The following is a 20,360-nucleotide window of genomic DNA, read 5'->3' as shown; positions in this document are numbered from 1 at the left end:
ATTTGCGCCAAGAAATTGATTCGCATACCTCGAGAAAATGGTGATCTTCATATCTACGGCGAAAAACCCTCCAGTGGTCTTAAGCTTATGTCTTGCGCCGAAGCCCAAAGACTCATGCGGAAGAAGTGTGTTGCATTCTTAGCCCATGTGGTTAAACCTGCTGAAGAGAAGAAGCTTCGCGATATCCCTGTTGTGCGTGATTTCCCTGAAGTTTTTCCTGATGATCTTCCTGGTATCCCTCCCGCTCGTGAAGTCGAGTTCCGTATTGATCTTGTCCCTGGTGCTTCCCCCGTAGCTAAATCTCCTTACCGTCTTGCACCCGCTGAGATGCAAGAATTGGCAAGCCAACTTCAAGAGTTGACTGCTAAAGGATTCATCCGCCCTAGCTCTTCGCCCTGGGGTGCTCCGGTGTTGTTCGTTAAAAAGAAAGATGGATCGTTCCGCATGTGTATTGATTACCGCGAGTTGAACAAACTCACCATTAAAAACCGGTATCCCTTACCGCGTATTGACGACCTCTTTGATCAACTCCAAGGTGCCTCTTGTTTCTCGAAGATTGATCTCCGCTCTGGCTATCACCAGTTGCGCATCCGCGATGAAGATGTTCCGAAGACTGCTTTTCGAACTCGTTATGGCCATTTTGAATTCTTGGTCATGTCCTTCGGTTTGACCAACGCACCCGCCGTTTTCATGGATCTAATGAATCGGGTGTGTAGGCCTTTCTTGGATAAATTCGTGATTGTGTTTATCGATGATGTTCTGGTGTATTCTAAGACCAAGGCCGAGCATGAGCAACATCTCCGATTGGTGTTGCAAAAGCTTAGAGCTGAGCAACTCTATGCTAAGCTTTCCAAGTGTGAATTCTGGTCTGATGAAGTACAGTTTCTTGGCCATGTTGTGAACAAGATGGGTATTCATGTCGACCCATCCAAAATTGAAGCAATCAAGAACTGGATTACGCCATCCTCTCCTTCTGAGATCCGTTCCTTTCTGGGCTTAGCTGGTTACTACCGGCGATTCATTTCGAACTTCTCGAAGATCGCTTTGCCTTTAACAGCTCTAACGCACAAAGGTAAACCGTATATTTGGGGCTCGAAGCAAGAAGAAGCCTTCCTAACGCTCAAGCGTTTGTTGTGTGAAGCTCCTGTTCTTGCGCTACCTGAGGGTAATGATGATTTTGTCGTGTACTGCGATGCATCCAACCAAGGTCTCGGTTGTGTTCTTATGCAACGAGGCAAGGTTATCGCTTACGCATCAAGGCAACTCAAGGTTCATGAAAGGAATTATACAACTCACGACCTCGAGCTTGGTGCAGTTGTTTTTGCCTTGAAGATCTGGAGACACTACCTTTATGGTACTAAGTGTATCCTTTACACCGACCATAAAAGCCTTCAGCATATCTTTGATCAGAAGGAACTTAACATGAGGCAACGCCGATGGAACGAACTCATCAGCGATTACGATTGTGAGATCCGGTATCATCCTGGTAAGGCTAATGTGGTAGCCGATGCGCTCAGCCGAAAACCCTGCCAACTTAACTGTATCTTGCCGCGCACCCAGCTTCACTTCGCGCCGATTCAAAGCAACCTTGAATCGCGTATTCGTGACGCGCAGCGCGCATCCATCAGTAACGGTAACCTTCGCGCCGAGTTAGCGTGTGGCGCGGAAGCACTCTTTGTCCCTAATCTGGGTGGAATTCTCTGCTATCTCAATCGCATCTAGATTCCCTTTGATGAGAATCTTCGCGCTGATATCCTGAGTGAAGCGCACAGATCTCGGTATTCTATTCATCCTGGCGCTGATAAGATGTACAAGGATTTGCGCATAACTTATTGGTGGCCCGGTATGAAAAAGGATATTGCTGTGTTCGTAGCTAAATGCCTGACTTGTTCTAAAGTAAAAGCTGAACACCAACGCCCATCTGGTTTGCTCGAACAACCTGAAATTCCTACGTGGAAATGGGAATGTGTAGCGATGGACTTTATTACCAAGTTACCTTTGACAGCAATCAAACATGATAGCATTTGGGTAATAGTGGATCGATTGACTAAGTCTGCTCACTTTCTGCCCATTCGTGAAAACTACCGTGTTGAGCAACTCGCGCAGCTTTATGTCAAGGAAATTGTCTGCCGCCATGGTACTCCTTTGAGCATCATATCCGATCGCGATGGCCGTTTTATATCTCGCTTTTGGAAATCTCTCCAATTTGCGCTAGGAACTCGCTTGGACATGAGTACGGCATATCATCCTCAGACTGACGGTCAGTCTGAGCGAACTATTCAAACTCTTGAGGATATGCTCCGATCTTGTGTTCTTGATTTTGGAGGTAATTGGGATTCGCACCTGCCTTTGATCGAGTTCTCCTATAATAACAGCTATCATTCCAGTATTGGTATGGCCCCATTTGAAGCACTTTACGGTCGTAAGTGCCGCTCCCCGATTTGTTGGAGCGAAGTGGGTGAAACTCAAATCACAGGACCCGAACTTGTTCAAGAGACAACCGATAAAATCGCCAAGATCCGTGATCATCTGCTGACTGCCAGAAGCCGACAGAAGAGTTACGCAGATCGTAGGCGGAAGCCTCTCGAATTTCAAGTTGGTGATCTTGTTCTCCTCAAAGTGTCGCCCTGGAAAGGTGTTGTCCGCTTTGGGAAGAAAGGTAAGCTTGCTCCTCGTTATGTTGGTCCATTCAAGATTCTCGCGCGTGTGGGAAAAGTTGCCTACAGACTTGACCTGCCGCCCGCGCTCAGTAATGTGCATCCAACGTTCCATGTATCCAATCTCAAGAAGTGTTTAGCTGACGAGAACCTTCACATTCTACTTGATGAAGTTCAAGTTGATGAAACTATGCATTTCGTTGAGAAGCCTGTTGAGATTATGGATCGCGAGGTAAAGCAAACCAAGCGCAGTCGTATCCCTATCGTGAAAGTTCGCTGGGAGTCCAAGCGCGGAGCCGAGTTTACATGGGAAAGGGAAGATCAAATGAAGATCAAGTACCCGCACCTGTTCTCTGCGCAACCTACTTCGAGATAAATTTCGGGACGAAATTTCTTAAAGTAGGGGAGACTGTGACATCTGCCCGATCCGACCCGACCCAGGTACCCGTTTCTCTGACCCGATCTCTTTCTTTTATGATTTAATATTTATTTATACTTATATTTTATTTTTAATAATAATATATATTTTCCTGCCCGCCTCTTTCTCTCTCTTTCTTTCCGCCGTCCCGTCCCTCTCCTTCTCTCTTTCCGCCTTCTTTTCCCTCTTGTCGCCGTCCCGCCCTTAAGCCTTGTTTCCCTCTAACTCTTTGCTTGTCCTTTGGTTCTTCCCGCCTAAGGATGTCTGCAGCTCCACGCGCCAGACTCCTTACATGGAAGCCTGCGTGAAGACATCTTGTTCCTGCGATGCGTGAAGAGAACTCTTCTCGCAGCGCGCTAAGAATGCATGTTCTTCCCGCAATGCGCTAAGAATGTATGTTCCCGCGATGCGCTTAGAATTCTAGTTCTTCACGCAGCACGCTAAGGATTTGTGATTCTTCCCGCAGTGCGCTAAGGATTGTTGTGCCAGCCTTCGCGCTCGCGCACTCAGCCTTCCCGCGCTTAACCCTTGTATCTTCTGTTTATTCTAGCCGTTTGCTTTTGTAATGTCTTTTCTTCTGAGCTGTTGACCTAACCTATCTAATGTCTGAATAGTTACTTTCGGCGCAGCATGCGTACCAACCCCATTGGTTGGTAGAAAAAGTGACTGACATTATCTTTTGAGATCTGCTTTTTCATGCTTTATCCTGTACCTTTTTCTGAACCGCCCATGCCTTTTTTACTGTTCCCTGACAGCTTTATCTTGCCTCTGCAGCTGCCATATCTTTCCATATCTTTTGCTTTTGGATTCTTATGCTTTTTGATATCTTTTGCTTGATCCTGTTAATGATCTTTTCCCCTTTTCTAGGGATTATGTCTCCTAGGGTTTTCCTATAAATAATAGTAATATTTTCATAAACACTACACACACAAAACACTTAATCTCTCCTGTTCTCTTGCCCCTTGCTCTCTCTGCCGTCTTCCTCTCTGCCTCCGTCTTCCTCCCTGTTCTGTCCTGCTTTTCCGGTATTATATATAATAACTTATTAATTATGCTAACTTATAATCAAGACTTAAAACCGATCGTTAAAACAATAATCTTATTTATAGGTTAACTTGTGCTTGTTTAAAGTTGGTTCTTGCTTTATCTTACACCGCATCGTTTATCAAGTGAGTAATCTCGTACCTAATCCCTTTTTGCTTTTAATGTTTTGGGATGATCATGTGTTCATACAAACTTAGAGTCTTAAACTTGTTTATGAACTTTAGTCGCGCAGTATCCCATGTGTTGAGGACGTAGACTTGGCTGTTTATTTGTATGTGTGGATCATTAACCGTCTTGTCGGTCTATTCCGCAGTTTTCATGGTACCATTAGATGAACACGGGAGAACTATCGTTTATGATTTTCTCTTTTATTTACACATGCACAGTTAGTCTTGTTTGTGAGCTCAATTGTGAGCACTGGCAGTCTTGTCTCTTAGAGTTGGTCCCGATCTGATTACACCCTTGTTGAAACCCAGACATACACATGTTGCGCGCAGATTTATTGTTATCTATGTATTGTATTAAACTTGATTTCTCACCAACACGCAAGTGTTTGACGTTTATTTTAACACATGTTCAGGTTTGCAGTAGCTGTTTTGGAGCTTGTGGACACATAGGACGTTTTTACTTTTGGACCTAGATTAAAATGTATCAAGACAAGTTATTGCTGTTCGAATATTTTGATTTATAATATATTGATTTATGTTGGTTTATTTATATCTTATGTATACGTTGCGCATGCGTGAATGAATATATTTATTAAATATTGACACCCAATAGTGTCACGAGTAATGAAACAATATGTGGCGCCCCGATGTATAATCCGCCTTTGGTCGGGGTGTTACAACTTGCTTTATAAACGTTATATGACGTGCTCATGCATATTATAATTTAATTTGGCACTTGTTTTGCCTCATAAACAATATATGATTCGCTCGTGCATACTTTAGTTGAACTTAGCAATTTTCCAAGTGTTTTGAATAAGTTAACCGTTCGACGCGTGGTTGTCAATAGGTTAGTGTTCAGTTTCCTCTATCATGATTGTGCGGGTAGGACCGTCACTTTCATTTAGTGGGATGACCAACCTTTACCTATAACTGACCTGCGTGAAGGTTTTCGTTAGAAATTTTTTGCCGTTTTTTGTGTTTATGCGGGTTTTGCCGCCGTCCACACGCAACGACTTACTTCCCCACTTATTTATGCGGTGAATACCGGCATCAGTGTTTTGAATAAGTTAAACCTTTCGACGCGCGGTTGTCAATAGGTTAATGTTCAGTTTCCTCTATCATGATTGTGCGGGTAGGACCGTCACTTTCATTTAGTGGGATGACCAAACTTTACCTATAACTGACCTGCGTGAAGGTTGTCCTCATCTCTTAGAAATTTTTGCCGTTTTGTGTTTATGCGGGTTTTGCCGCCGTCCACACGCAACGACTTACTTCCCCACTTATTTATGCGGTGAATACCGGCATATCAGTGTGGAAAGTTTATAAGTATAAATGTAAGACCATCAGCGTCAATGTAATAAGGAGAATCATTTCCATTAGAAGTGGCTCTGGGCCTTTTCTTTACAAGTTTGGAATTGATCTACATGCAACCTGTGTAATTGAGCTCCCTTCCATGTTCTTGGGATGGGGGTGTCATCGAGCCTTTCGAGCCGATATGCACCTGGTTCGGAATCTCGTTGTTTACGCCGTATGTAGTCTCCAACATTGAAGCTGCAGTTTCATTCGTGTTTTCCCCAACTGGGGTTCTACACGCATTAGCCTGCTCAGCGTTCATTGTGCCACGAGGTGCGTGAGTTTCCCATCTCTGACAAATGCTTCGATGACGTCCTTCAAGTCTAAGCATTCCTCGGTGGTGTGGCCTTTTGTTCTGTGGAAGTCACAGGATTTGCTTTGATCAGCGTTTGGACGCTGTCGGATAATTGGAGCCTCTGGCAATGGGAGCCTCTCGGTGGCGAATATCTCGGTGATGCTTTTGGTGAGTGGCGTCCATCTGGAGTTCCGGTTCGACAACTGCATGTTATCCCTTCCGCCTAACCGAGGGTGTGAGCCGGATGAGGTGTCAAAGTTTACCCTTGACTGCCAAATGCCTAGCTTCCTCTTTTGTTTAGTCGGGCGGTAAGGACGTTGTTTTCTCTTGTTTTCTGAGTGTAGAGGTTTGTGCTCTGGGGAAGATCTCTACCCAGTTGCTTTTCCGTTTCCGCGAAGCGTTTAGCTGCTGTCATGATGGCATCCCATGTGAATGGCATGCCGTCTTTACCCGTCAATGTGCGGATAAGCTCTGGGTATTCTGCGCATTGGATGAAAGCTGCGCGAACAAGATCTTCGCTTATGGTGCCCAGACTCAGTTTCTTTGAATTGAAGCGCGTGATGAAGTCTAGTAAAGACTCATCTTCTTCTCGGATGCAGTTGAGGATCGTCCATTGCTCTTCGGTATACTTTCTTTGTTGACTGAAGTGTTGGCTGAACTTTTGCTGGAAGTCAGCCCAATCGTAGATGTGGTGGACCGGTAGACGGTCGAACCACGCTCTGGCTGCCCCAACAAGCGTCATTTGGAACATATAACACCACGTGGGTTCCGTCCAATTGCTGACGGTTGCCCCCGCTATGAATCTGTTCAAATGATCGTCTGGGTCAGATATACCATCATAAGTGCCGATGTTGGACATCTGTTTAGCACTCTTCGGGGCGATTGCTTCCGCAATGTCCCTTGCAAACTTGGACGTTCCCGCATTTGCAACAGTCGGTCTAAAGGTTTTGGAGAAGTCACGTGGGTTTCCCCCCGCGTTCCTTTGTTTGAAGGTTTCTCCAAAATTCCTTCTTCGTTGGAAGTCCGTTTCCTTACGCTTCCCTTTCGCCCTATGGCGAGGGTTTGCGTCGCTGTCGGACTCCTCCGAATCATCGTCCCAGTACTCGCACTCATTGCTTATGTTGAGCTGTTGAGTGCTTCCGAATTCGTCAGCCTGTTGGAGTGAACGTAAGCGTTCATCCAACTCAGCTTGGAATTCCTTCTGACGTGCTTCCGCCCACGCTTTAACTTGATCAAGTGTTTGGCGGGGGAGCTTCGTCTGTCGTCTTTCCACCTGGGTATCAATGAATCCCAGGGGAGGATTTTTTACTGCACTTGCCCCGGCTTGGGTAACCGGGGTAGTGTTCGTAAAATTTACTGCACTTGCCCCGGCTTGGGTAACCGAGGTAGTGTTCGTAAAATTTGTGTACTCGCCGGTGTTCCCCCCAGTAGCTGGGGTTGTGGTTACCGGAGTTTCTTGGTCACTCGTTGGCCTTGGCAACGGAGTAACCTTAACCATCTTTCCAGAAGTTTTGAAAAAACTGAAAAAGAATTAGTTCTAGCTTTTATGCACAGATGGCGCCAATGAAGAAACACTAAGTGACCCCGGCAGATTATGGATAATCTTAGGGTCAAGTAGATGTTTCCACGAGGGTTAGGTCCGGCAAAGATGGTTATTCCTCTGATGACCTGCAAAACAGACACCGTGAGCTCGTCACTGAGAAGGGGGGGGGGGTACCTCCTTGTGACCACCCTCCGGCGTGAGAATCAGACTAAATTGCTCTTGAATATAAGTGTATATTAAAAGAAATTGCTAGAGCAGATATCAGATAATATATGGAGATATAAGATAGTATATGATACCGTTCCAAAGTGTTGGAGTATTTATAGCCGAAGGTAGGTTTCCAAGCAGGTACAGCCAGCTGTATAATATTCCTTTTCTACCAAATGTGGGCTACGCACGTGCCATGCTGGTGGTTGGTGGGTAGGCAGCGGCTGATAGTGACATGGCCGGCTGTGTACTATTCCTTTTCCACCAACTGCAGGCTATGTACGTGCCACGACAAGGGTTGGTGAGTAGGCAGCGGCTGATAGTGACATTTTGTACTAGAGCGTGCTCCTCGTCGTACTGTTGTCAGTGAGCTGTCACCCTGTGATTGGTTCATGGGCTGCTTTGGTCAGATCTTGTCTATTTTGTCCATACCTTGGCAGGTATAGTACAAAAGATCCTCCAGAAGCGTACGGACTAGCTCATTTGGGCGGGAGTATTCCCGCCTTGCTCATTCCTTCTTCAGGTGACATTACTGAATTATTGAGAGTTAGTGCCTTGTGCGTGTAGCCTTGCTATTAGTGCGGGTAGCCTTCCCTGATGGCTTGTATCCGCAGCTGCGGGAACAGGCGGGGTACTTCACCATTGGGAGGCTTTTCCTGCGGGAACAGCTGGCGTACTGCGCGTAAGGTCTTCATCTCTCTGAGCATGGTGGGTCCTGCGGAACCAATTGGTCTTTGCGCAGACGTCCCTCTTCAAGGTGAGTCTTGCGGGTCCAACTGGGCCCTGCTGGGACCTACCTCTTCAATATCAAAAGTACTATAAGTTTGTGTATGGCTATTATTAACCTTTTAGTTACGTGTTTTACAAAAGTTTCAATTTTTATTACCTATTCCAGTTTAAAGCTAACGAAAACCAGTTAACGGGTTTGATATATCGATAGGTATCAAATAACTTCTTGACGACGTAAAAAATAAAAATCTAACAAGCTTACATGATACATGATATACACTTGTTTCATACTAAACATAATCCTCAAATCTTATAAAGTTTGTATAATCATAAGATATGAGATGTATCAATCAAATGTCATAATATCTTTTAAAGATATCACGAGCCCACTATATCCTCATTCAAAGTCAACTATATATCCAAAAGAAATATCTAAAATTTGAGTTGACCGCATTCAATATAACATGTAACAAGTAACGGTAGGGAAACCAGAACGCAATTTCCATAATCCATAATATTATATATTAATCTATATAGAACACATACACATATATACATATATAAGCACAAAGATGCTCACAAGAATCATTCAAAAAACTACATACTTTCAAACCACTTCACATCAACATCAATGAAGATTAATAATCTTCCAATAATATGTGTATTTATATTATTAATTTTGTGCCTAAAGTCCTTGGTGGAAGCCAAGATTAAACATTATAGATGGGAGGTTAAGTACGAGTTTAAATCGCCGGATTGCTATAAGAAGCTAGTCATTACCATTAATGGTAGAAGCCCTGGTCCGTCGATATTGGCTCAACAAGGGGATACCATTGTTGTTGATCTCAAAAACAGTTTGTTGACCGAAAATGTTGCTATACACTGGCACGGTATCCGACAGGTTCGTAATAGTTAACACACATGAAAATAGCTAGATTATAGTTTGTAATTAGGTTAAAATTATGTTATTAGATTTTTGAAGTTTTAATTGATTTGTAGATTGGAAGTCCATGGGCTGATGGAACAGAAGGCGTTACTCAATGTCCTATTTTACCAGGAGACACATTCAGATATAAGTTTGTTGTTGACAGGGTAAGTGAATATATTTCACAAGGGTTATATACATACGTATATGTTATAATACAAAATATAGTAACGGTTTGTTTATATATAATTTGTTTTAGAGGACATGAATAGAAAGTAACTAAATTTTATGAAAGAAATAGTGGAACTTATTAAGACTTTCGAGTCAAGCGGTATAGCAGTAATTTGTTCCATATGCGACGTTAACATGACATAAAATAATCAAGTGTTTGGTAGCCGTTTAATGGCCATTAAGAGGTTGCCTCCTAATGTTCATAATCTCTTATTGGTTAAGAGGTAACCTTAAGTTTTAATGGTTCTTAAGAGGCTAGCAAACAACGTGTAAGTGGTTCGGCCATTTGTAATAATTAAGTCCATACATGTTTAATAACAAGTAGATTGTGTTCGGGTGAGGTTGTAAGTTGTAACTTGTAAATAAATTCGTTTTCTTCTTAAACGACTATAAATGTAACATTTTACATGTATTGAACGTTTTCCTTCTATGCAACACCCTTATACCAGCTTATCACCTTACCAAAATGAGAAACTATATATTGTAAATAAATTATATATTTTTTCAAAACGACTATAAACTATATATTTTAAATAGAAATTTTTTTCAAAATAGGATAAAAGTTATAGTTAAATGGTTTTTAGGAAAGAGAAAATATGTATTAGGAAAGTAGGAGATCCGCCATTTAAAATTACGGATCTCAGACAAAACATAGATTCCGTCAGATATTGTCTGGTGAGGTGGATGGCTACCAGGTGATCCGCCATTTCAAACGACGGATCACTAATATTTTATTTGTGATCCGCCGTTTGAAATTGCGGATGTCAAGTTTGATGATCCGCCACTTTGACTGGCATGTCACATATCCCAAAGTAGGCTGCCCCTATGGGTAAACATAAATTTTAATGGGCATCCGCCATTTGAAATGGAAGATGTCAAAATGACATCCGTTATTTCAAATGACTGATGTAAATACTGATGTCTGAATGATTTGACTCATCTTGACCATACCACACCTACTCCTATTTCTTTATAATTTACCTTTTCTTTTTGTTATTTACTTATTTTGTATTATATAAATAACCTTTTTTCCTTATTACAAATAGAAAGTGTATTAAACAAATGAGAAGTGTATTACGTTTTTTTTTATTATTTATTAGCTTTCTAAATATCAGTATTTAAAAAAAATACAAATTTTAATATTAAAAAGATTTTTTTATTAAAAAATCATGTTTACGATATTTTTGGTGGGCATCCGCCATTTCAAATGACGGATGTTTTGACATCCGTCATTTCAAATGACGGATGTTAATAGTGCTGTCAGAGTTATTCAAAAGTAAATTATGTGAACGTTGACAGCACTATTCACATCCGTCATTTTAAATGGCGGATGTTAAGATGACATATTCCATTTCAAACGGCGGATGCCCACCAAAAATATTGTAAACATGATTTTTTTAATAAAAAAATCTTTTTAATATTAAAATTTGTATTTTTTTAAATACTGATATTTAGAAAGCTAATAAATAATAAAAAAACGTAATACACTTTTCATTTGTTTAATACACTTTTTATTTGTAATAAGTAAAAAAGGATATTTATATAATACAAAATAAGTAAATAATAAAAAGAAAAGGTAACTTATAAAGAAATAGGAGTAGGTGTGGTCTGGTCAAGATGAGTCAAATCATTCTGACATCACTATTCACATCCGCCATTTGAAACGGCGGATGTCATCTTGACATCTTCCAATTCAAATGACGGATATTCATTAAAATTCATGTTTACTTATAGGGGCAGCCTACTTTGGGATATGTGACATGCCAGTCAAAGTGGCGGATCACCAAACTTGACATCCGCCATTTGAAATGGCGGATCACAAATAAAATATTAGTGATCCGTCATTTGAAATGGCGGATCACCTGGTAGTCGTCCACCTCACCAGACAAGATCTGACGGAATCTATGTTTTGTCTGAGATCCGCCATTTCAAATGGCGGATCTACTACTTTCTTAATACATATTTTCTCTTTCCTAGAAACCATTTAACCATTAACTCTCATCCTATTTAGAAAAAAATTTCTTTTAAATATGCAGGCAGGAACATACTTGTACCATGCACACTACGGTATGCAACGAGAGGCAGGGTTATACGGATCCATTCGAGTGGCACTGCCAGCCGGTGAATCCGAACCCTTTTCCTACGACTACGATAGAAGCATCATTCTCAACGATTGGTATCACAAAAGCACCTATGAACAAGCCGCCGGACTTTCCTCCGTCCCCTTTGTTTGGGTTGGTGATCCTCAGGTATATATTCAACTACTATAATATCTTTTATCACAACAAATCACATATAGACTGTTTCATGCATAGTCACAACAAATTATCATAAGTGTTCATATGGACAAAATTAAGTCAAATTATTCATTTTCACCTTATGTTTTGTAAACCATGGAAGCAAAATAACCAAATTATATAGCCATTGTGACATAAATAATTAGCAGAATAAGTCTTGATGTTTTAAAAGTACTAATCAACTAGGAGACGACATATGTCATTTGGTGCAATAGATCATAAGATTTCTATCTGACAAAGCATATTCAACATGGCGGAGCAGATTTTAATCTACAACCATTTTTTTAATAAGAAAAAAATTTAAATGATATTTGTGTAAATAAAAAAGGTGTCAACTACCATTTTATTAAAGTCAATGGTAAATTTTATTTGATATTTTTGTTATTTTACCAAGTTTAAATCTTATGATTTTACTTTCAGTCATTGTTGATTCAAGGGAAAGGACAATTCAATTGTAGTACACCTGGGATTGCAACCGGACTTTGTAATGCCACAAATCCAGAATGTGCACCGTACGTTTTAACCGTTGTTCCTGGAAAAACTTACCGGCTTAGGATCGGAAGTCTAACTGCTTTGGCTGCTCTTAGTTTCGAAATAGAGGTAAATCCATGTTTTAGTCAAATCGTTTATCTATTGAAGTATTGTGACGTGATTGGGTTAAGCTGATGTTTTTGACATAAATAAATACAGGGGCATAATATGACAGTTGTTGAAACCGACGGTCACTATGTCGAACCTTTTGTGGTAAATAATCTTTTTATTTACTCGGGTGAAACTTACTCGGTTTTGATCACCGCGGACCAAGACCCATCAAGAAACTATTGGGCCGTGTCAAAAATGGTGAGCCGTAACAACACGACCCCAAATGGCTTAGCCATTTTTAACTACTACCCAAACCATCCCAAAAAGTCCCCACCAACGGTCCCACCAAATGGACCGTTTTGGAATGACATTGATGCTCGGGTTAACCAAAGCCTTGCAATCAAGTCACACCCTGGTTACATACACCCAGTGCCTCAAACATCAGACAGAGTTATTATTCTTTTGAACACGCAAAACAGAATCAACGGGAGTGTCAAATGGTCTATTAATAATGTCTCTTTTACCCTTCCTCACACACCGTACCTCGTATCACTCAAACAAAACCTACTTCACACGTTTGAACAAACCCCGCCTCCAGACATCATCAACGGGTACGAAAACTATGACATTAAAGTTGTTGCACCTAATGTTAATGCCACTACTAGCAACTCTTTGTATAGACTAAAGTTTAATACAACGGTAGATATTATTCTTCAAAATGCAAACACAATGAATGTTAATAATAGTGAGACACACCCGTGGCATTTACACGGGCATGATTTTTGGGTTGTCGGATATGGACGTGGGAAGTTTAATGTCTCAGAGGACCCGAAGAGTTATAACTTGGTGAGCCCGATTATGAAGAATACCGTGCCGGTTCATCCTTACGGGTGGACCGCTTTGCGGTTTGTAGCAGATAACCCGGGTGCTTGGGCTTTTCATTGTCATATTGAGTCCCATTTTTATATGGGTATGGGAACAGTGTTTGAAGAAGGGGTTGAGAAAGTGACGAAATTGCCCTCGGCTATTATGGGCTGTGGCGATACCAACAGATTTATTAGGCCATAGATGTTATATATTTTCTATATGAAGTGTTTTGTCTAAAGAATTTAACCCAATTTGTAAAAATTTAGCAACATAAAATGAAATGTATTGAAAGTTCATTTCTAATGGCCGTGGCACAAATGGTTCTATTGGACCATATATGTTTTATTGGGCCATGCTATTGTGCAAGATGAGAATTGGAGTTAAGTTGGACATCAGTACTTCAGTAGGGCCGTACCATGTTTAAAATTAAACTGGGTTAAGCAAAATTTATTGGGCCAGTAATATTTTTTATCATGCCGTTTCTTTGCTAACATTGCTTGTGGGTGTGACTAGAGGTGCACAAATAGGTTAATCGGTTAATATGTTAACTGGTTTTTTTCGGCAGAAATTAACTGGTTAGACCGGTTTTTCGGGTAGGGTAGTAACCGGTTTTGACCGGTTAACCAGTTTATAACCGAAAAAAACCTGATTTTTAATAAAATAATAATAAAAAAACGGTTAACTGGTTTATCACGAGTTTTTAAATTAATAATATAAATTGGTTACTAACCGGCGGTTAGGATCCAATTAGGATTGGACCGGTTAGTAACCAGTTACAAAATCGGGTACAAGCCGGTTTATGTATGTCTAGGTGTGACTATAATTTAAAATTTTCAAATATATGTTAATAGAAAAATTAAAGGGAACATCACGAATATGCACAGTACTACGGAGGAAAACCAAAATAAAGGGGTTTTATTTAAAACTACGACTTCATAAGGTGACATATGGATGAACGTTTGGGATGTAAGAGTTTTTTTTTAACAATCAGTCCTACAGACATATCAAAGATTAGTTAACACGTATCATTTTTTTAGAGAAAACTTTAACGTCTTTTGAGGGGAAACATCTAACCCCTCAAAACATTTCCCCTCAGAAGCTTAGGTGGACGTTTCCTCTGAAAATACCACGTGTCAGCTAATCTTTGGTTCGTCTTTGAGTCCGACTAAGACTATCAGAGAAAACCCGTACGACCAGACGTTTTACCCACGTGTCACCTTCCGAAACTTTTGTTTTTCATGATACCCCTTCGTACCATACGTTTTCATGTATCTTACTAATCTATTAAATCAACACAATGCTTCCACATGTCCTTCTACTAGGGTGTCCACCTAGGCTTCCATGTCATCTTATTTCCATTCTAAGATTGTCTAAAATTGTGCCATTTGTCATCTTAACCACAAAACCCTATAAAAAAACCGGTCCATTTTCCATAATCCACAAACAATCCAACCACTCATTTTTCTCTCTAATCTCTATACGAACATACCAAACTTAGCTAAACCTAATACGCCGCTACTATTCTACACTAATTCCGGCCGTCGTATTTAGCCTTCTCCGTTATTCACCATATTATTCTTCAATTCCATCTTTGGAAAGGTCTACAATCGTTTGGTTTCCGTTCAATTCATGGTTTGTCATACCAGATGCGATAAGGTTTTTTTCTCGCAATTGATGTTTCTTATAACATATCGATTCTCCGGTGAACATGATAAAGGTAATTAACAGACGATTTTTTCACCTTTAGATTCTTAGTTATTATAACAACATCCGATGAATATAGTCCGGCCAAACGATGAAGTTGTTCATAATTAATTTTTATAACATAACCTTATGTTAAAATAAATTTTACGGTCAATTTTATATTATTTTCTTTAGTCAACAATCATAATTGAACTCTTCATTGTTTTCCGGCCACTTTGTTATTTATGTTTTTATTTCCGACCAATTTCCGTTTAGATTTTCATTTTATACCGTATATTCATTTAATTTGCGGGCAATTTCAAAATATTTTCTGTAGTCAACTGTCATAATTGTATTCTTATTTGGTTTCCGGTGATTTTCCAATTTATGTTATAATTGTCGATCAATTTCCGTTCACTATTTGATTTATTTTCCTGCAATTTAGTATATAATTAAATTTTAAATTACATATTAAATTATAATATTCATGTTCCAAAAATAATTTATTCAATGATTTATTACAAAATTAATGTACCTAACTAATTCCAAGATTAGTTTACGTTTTGACTACTTTTCAACTCATAAATTTTGAAAGTTTTTACTAAAATAACCGTATTTAAATAAATAATTTACGAATTGAATGTTCTTTATTTATTTTGATATTATTATTTTTAAAGTTTTTGACTAAAATAACCGTATTTGATATTATATTAAGAAACAATAACTTATTTTTGGAATATTTTATTTAGAATATATGAACGGTATGATTATATTCAAATTCAAATTTCTTTAAAAAACGTTTATATTTTTAGAAACAATAAGTTATTTTTGGATATTATAATTTAATATAGTACGATTGATTATATTCGATTATATTTTAATAAACTTTCTATACATAATATGTTTAACAAAATTAAACCTCTCTACATTCTACTATATAATATGTAATCACATATTCATTTTTCATAATCATATTCATTTTATCCCATTCGTATTTTCTTTATCATGTAAGCTTCTACACTTTTGATAATTGTTTTTAGTTTTCTGCCACTTTATTTAACTGTTTTATATTTCATTTTAAGTATATGTCAATGGAAGCTCAGACCTTTACCATGCTAAATGAGATTGATGTTCTCAAAACATCAACATCAACTCTTAAGGTTAGAGTTCTGAAGCTTTGGAGTATCAAAGATAACAAAAATGTCAACGAGGATTTTTTGATGGAGATGGTTTTAATGGATGATGAGGTAACACTGTATTTATTAATCTGTATATATGTTATACTTTCTACATTATATCATTAAATCAATACTTATATCTTTAATGACAGGAGAATCGTATCCAAGCCACCGTTTACAAACAAGATATCTTTCGATTCAAAAGATTCTTGAAGGAAAGCTCTACTCTTACTATTGTTAATCCTAGCGTTGGTCTAAATGGATCAAACTACAGAGTTATTGATTCTCCTAACAAATTAGTGTTTGGACCAAACACTCATGTTAATCCATGCCAAGATTTTGAAGGTCGCCTGTTTGGATTCAAAATGATTTCATTTGAATCAGTAATCAATAAACAAATTTCTTTGAAGTCCACAATTGGTAAATTGCTATTACTATTCAAAGAAATTATTTATTCAATTTATCCTTAGATTTCCAGTTAATGTTTGACTTAATTTATTTAATTCTTTCTTTTAGATATAATTGGTCATGTGGTTCATGTTTTCAAGACGAATGTTTCAAACGTCAAAGACAAAAACAAGCGTACAATGGAGTTATGAGATTTAAGGTACCACTGTTTGTAGATATTTTATTTAAATAATTTTGTTAACTTACATTATCTTGATTCTGAACACTTATTTATATTTTAGTGGAAACTGTGTGTATCTCACGCTATGTGATCATTATGCTTCCGAGCTCTCTAAATATGTTGTTGATCATTTTGATGAACCACATGCCGTTATTGTTCTCCAGTTTGGTAGGGTTAAGTATTACATCGGTTCTGATGGTAAAGGTAATAATATTTAGTGTTTTCAAGTTAATTGAAATAGAAGCATAGCACCTTAATCTAACTTAATCTAATTTATTATTCATTAATATTCTATTTTTGTAGAGAAAGTCTATGTGTCCAATTCTTTTGGATCTAATGTTAGCCGTTTGTTCATTAATGACTACTTATTTGAGATTGAAGAATACAAAAAGAGGTATATTATTTTGTTTTCTTTATTTACTTTATTTTCTTTGATATATTAGATTTGGTTGTTTAAATTTTAGCCCTTATACTTTGTTTTAAATGTGTAAATTTTATATATGTAGTTTGGCCGAAATGCTGATTGCCAATGATGTCTCTATTCGTAAGCCGATTCCAGTCAAGATGCTATCTTCTATTGATGATGAGTTTTTGAAAGCTACAGATTTGTTTAACATTTGTGATATTTGTACAATTATATTTGTAAGTTAATTATTAAATTCACTATTTAAACCATTATATTGCATAATTTGTTTTTTATGCTATTGCAGCCTAAGAATATCATTATCCATGGTACAACTAAGGCCATATGTCCAGATACAGAGTGGTATTACATTGGGTGTAATACTTGTAGCCGTAAACTAATGGAAAATGTTGGTGAGGGGGTAACTGAATATGAATGCAAAACAGTTAGATGCAATGTTTTAGGTGTTGTTCCTACACCTAGGTAATTAGTGAAAACAAATTCAAATATTTATTAACAAAATATTCAATATTCTATTTTGGTTTGTAGTAACCTAATTTAAAATTTATATAGATTCAAGATAAAGATAAGGGTTCAAGATTCGACTGGTGTGGTGTCGTTGACTCTCTTCGATAGAGATGCTAAAATGCTGATCAACAAAACTGCAGCTGAATTGATTGATTCTCAAAAGCAGGTTAATTTTCAATTAGTAAATTTAAAGATTTTTATACATAATAGTTCACAATTTGTACTTTAAGTATTTATTTTTTATTTTTATTTTTTACAAAATGAGGTTGAAAATGCTGGATTCCTTGCAGAGTTGGATTCTCTGTTAGAAAAGAAATTTGCTTTTAAAATCGATGTGGCAAAGTTCAATTTCAGAAACAGTGTGGAGGATTACGGTATAAACAAGCTTACTGATGACACAAATATTCTTAGTGAATTGCAGAAAAGGCAGCATAGTCGTTTGGTAATTATTTAATGCCACATTCTTTTTATACTTATTGTAATTTCCATTAACTGAATTTTTTGTTACCCTTTTAATTTTCAGCTAACCGATTCTAATTCTGTTTCTTTGGGAGCGTCTATGTCGGAATTTCAATCATCTGGTTCTGTTTCTGTTAAGGTATATATATTTGTTAAATATTATAATTCAAAGTTATATATATGCGTGAAACAAACATTTGTTACATGATTGTCTGATGTTGATTACTTTATTAATAACAGGTTTCGGATATTGGAGATAACCAGACTCCGAATTCAAATGTTGATGGTCAGGATGTGGCAAGTGAGGAAAAGGTAGTTTCAACGTCTTCTGACGACAAACTAAAGAGAAAGTTTGTTGAAGTTTTTGAAGTTGATAATTAACCTGGCATGTCTGCAACTAAGGTTAAGGCGAAGAGTTTTGAAGAGATTGGGAAGACCAATGAAGCATGTGATGTTACAGCTATTTTGACTCCTAAGTTGGAGAACCCTTCTAAGTGAACGGTTAAACTTTGTTTTTAAATTTATTCGGTTTTGTTTTACATCTTAAGTATTTCTATTATTTTTGGATATTTTATGTTTGGTTTTTTAAACATTTGTTTTTTGGAGTGACTATCTTTGGAAGTTGGTTGTTTATTTGATTTATCCTTAATTGAATGTTTGGTTAAATTTCTGTTTGTATTTAATTTTTTTAATGGTTGCTTTTTTGTTGTATATAAAATCCATTAAAAATGACTCTACCATTAATTTTGAATGTGACATAAACATAATTTATATTATTCAATTGAATTTTATTTACAATAATGTTATCCACCATCTTCTATAAACATAATTTTAATTTAATCCACCATCTTCTATAAATATAATAATTTGTGCTTTTTAACTTTGTTTTTTGGTAACACCTTATTTATATCATTTTGTTACATTTTCTATAACATGTTTTTTTATCTAGTATTTGTGTTACTCTTTTAAAAAACCAACTTAAATAACAAATGAATATGGATTCTATTATACATATTAACAATATGTTTTTTCTATACATATATCTTTATCAGATATTTAATTTATAGTGATATTTGTTAAGAAAATACACTTTAAACATAATTATATTTTCTTATCAATATATCGTGTTTTAACTTTAGTAAGTTTTTAAAAAAATAATTTAAATCTTAGAAAAAAATAAAAATTTATTATATCTAATTATATTATAATTTATCAATATTTGTATAACTTTTTAATTTGATCCATTTGAAATAGCCCATTACTTTAGGCCTGTATATATCTTTTTTATCAATTTAAAAATTAACGACTCTTCAATTACATTTATGTTAATTATCATAATAAATTATATGTCTTCGATTTTTTAGTAGTTTATGTCGGCAAAGACGAACAGAGATTGAATCAACGATTTGGTGAACTTCGAAGCGTTTAATAAATAACTCAATATATGGAAAATGTAAGTATTATTTGGTCTAATAATTTAATTGTGTTAATTCAAACTGTTCCTATGTATTTAGCTCTAATTTAAAGCGATCGAAGATTATTTTTAGTCAGAATCTTTAGTTTTGTTGTTTATGTTTTGGTTATAACCCTAAGTCTATTTAGTTAGTTCGTGTTCAACTTATTTAAACTTTATTATAATCTCCTTGCATGGTTGAGGATGATGACTGTACTATTTTAGTGATTAAACAACCAGGATTGTTTATTAGGTTGTTAATATAAACTGATTTGTTGTTTAGTCTTTGTTTAATGTTTTAATGGATTTGTTTAATGTTTAATTAAGATTTTGGCATACAGATGTTTGTATTGGGCTTATTACTAAATCCGGTGGAATAAATTAAATAATCATTTACTGTTTTTATATTAATTTTATTATTAATTTATATTTATTTTTTGGACAAAGCAGATTGTTATTCCCTCGGTTTGCATTTTCTATGGTAATTCCAATGGACAGACGGTATGTATTTGTAAAATTGTAATTAACCACATATTTTATTAATTTTGTTAATTCTTCCATTATACTTTAATTACCACATCATATTTATTTAAGGTACTTCCATATCAGTTCTGTCAAAGAATTTTTGAGCCAGGTGCTAATATGCACCCGGTTGTAGTGTATCACAAAAACAAAGATTGGTTTATTCAAATTGAATTTGTAAACGGGAGTTT

General features: G+C 37.1%; 2 protein-coding genes and 1 long non-coding RNA gene across 3 annotated transcripts; all 3 read left to right on the top strand.

Moving 5' to 3' along the window:
• Nucleotides 1–8,992: 8,992 nt before the first annotated feature.
• Nucleotides 8,993–13,703, top strand: LOC143565117 (L-ascorbate oxidase-like). Its single transcript, XM_077052190.1, has 5 exons — nt 8,993–9,314; nt 9,413–9,505; nt 11,606–11,818; nt 12,287–12,466; nt 12,557–13,703. The coding sequence occupies exons 1-5, from the start codon at nt 9,045–9,047 to the stop codon at nt 13,514–13,516; spliced, it is 1,716 nt and encodes a 571-aa protein (XP_076908305.1). The 5' UTR covers nt 8,993–9,044; the 3' UTR covers nt 13,517–13,703.
• A 3,305-nt stretch (nt 13,704–17,008) lies between these two features.
• LOC143565116 (uncharacterized) lies at nt 17,009–17,691 on the top strand. The gene is made up of 3 exons (XR_013140999.1): nt 17,009–17,198; nt 17,311–17,446; nt 17,515–17,691. It is a non-coding gene; the product is annotated as an uncharacterized LOC143565116 (long non-coding RNA).
• A 162-nt stretch (nt 17,692–17,853) lies between these two features.
• Nucleotides 17,854–18,864, top strand: LOC143565127 (uncharacterized). Its single transcript, XM_077052198.1, has 4 exons — nt 17,854–17,901; nt 18,001–18,177; nt 18,259–18,333; nt 18,435–18,864. The coding sequence occupies exons 1-4, from the start codon at nt 17,854–17,856 to the stop codon at nt 18,573–18,575; spliced, it is 441 nt and encodes a 146-aa protein (XP_076908313.1). The 3' UTR covers nt 18,576–18,864.
• The last annotated feature ends 1,496 nt before the right edge of the window (nt 18,865–20,360 follow it).

This window comes from Bidens hawaiensis, unplaced genomic scaffold (genome assembly GCF_021521415.1).
Source record: "Bidens hawaiensis isolate Kalapana, Puna unplaced genomic scaffold, B.hawaiensis_p1.1 tig00022287_1, whole genome shotgun sequence".
Classification (NCBI taxonomy): domain Eukaryota; kingdom Viridiplantae; phylum Streptophyta; class Magnoliopsida; order Asterales; family Asteraceae; genus Bidens; species Bidens hawaiensis.
The sequence above is the reverse complement of the archived record's forward strand: the minus strand, read 5'-3'. Positions and strand labels throughout refer to the sequence as shown.

Bases quoted from the DNA above. Each gene is read 5' to 3' on its own strand.
- LOC143565127 (XM_077052198.1), top strand. From the start codon at position 17,854: ATGCTGATCAACAAAACTGCAGCTGAATTGATTGATTCTCAAAAGCAG. The intron at 18,178-18,258 runs GTAATTATTTAA...TTTAATTTTCAG, and splicing joins AAAGGCAGCATAGTCGTTTG to CTAACCGATTCTAATTCTGT. The intron at 18,334-18,434 runs GTATATATATTT...TATTAATAACAG, and splicing joins CTGGTTCTGTTTCTGTTAAG to GTTTCGGATATTGGAGATAA.
- LOC143565117 (XM_077052190.1), top strand. From the start codon at position 9,045: ATGAAGATTAATAATCTTCCAATAATATGTGTATTTATATTATTAATT. The intron at 9,506-11,605 runs GTAAGTGAATAT...TTAAATATGCAG, and splicing joins ATAAGTTTGTTGTTGACAGG to GCAGGAACATACTTGTACCA. The intron at 11,819-12,286 runs GTATATATTCAA...TTTTACTTTCAG, and splicing joins TTTGGGTTGGTGATCCTCAG to TCATTGTTGATTCAAGGGAA.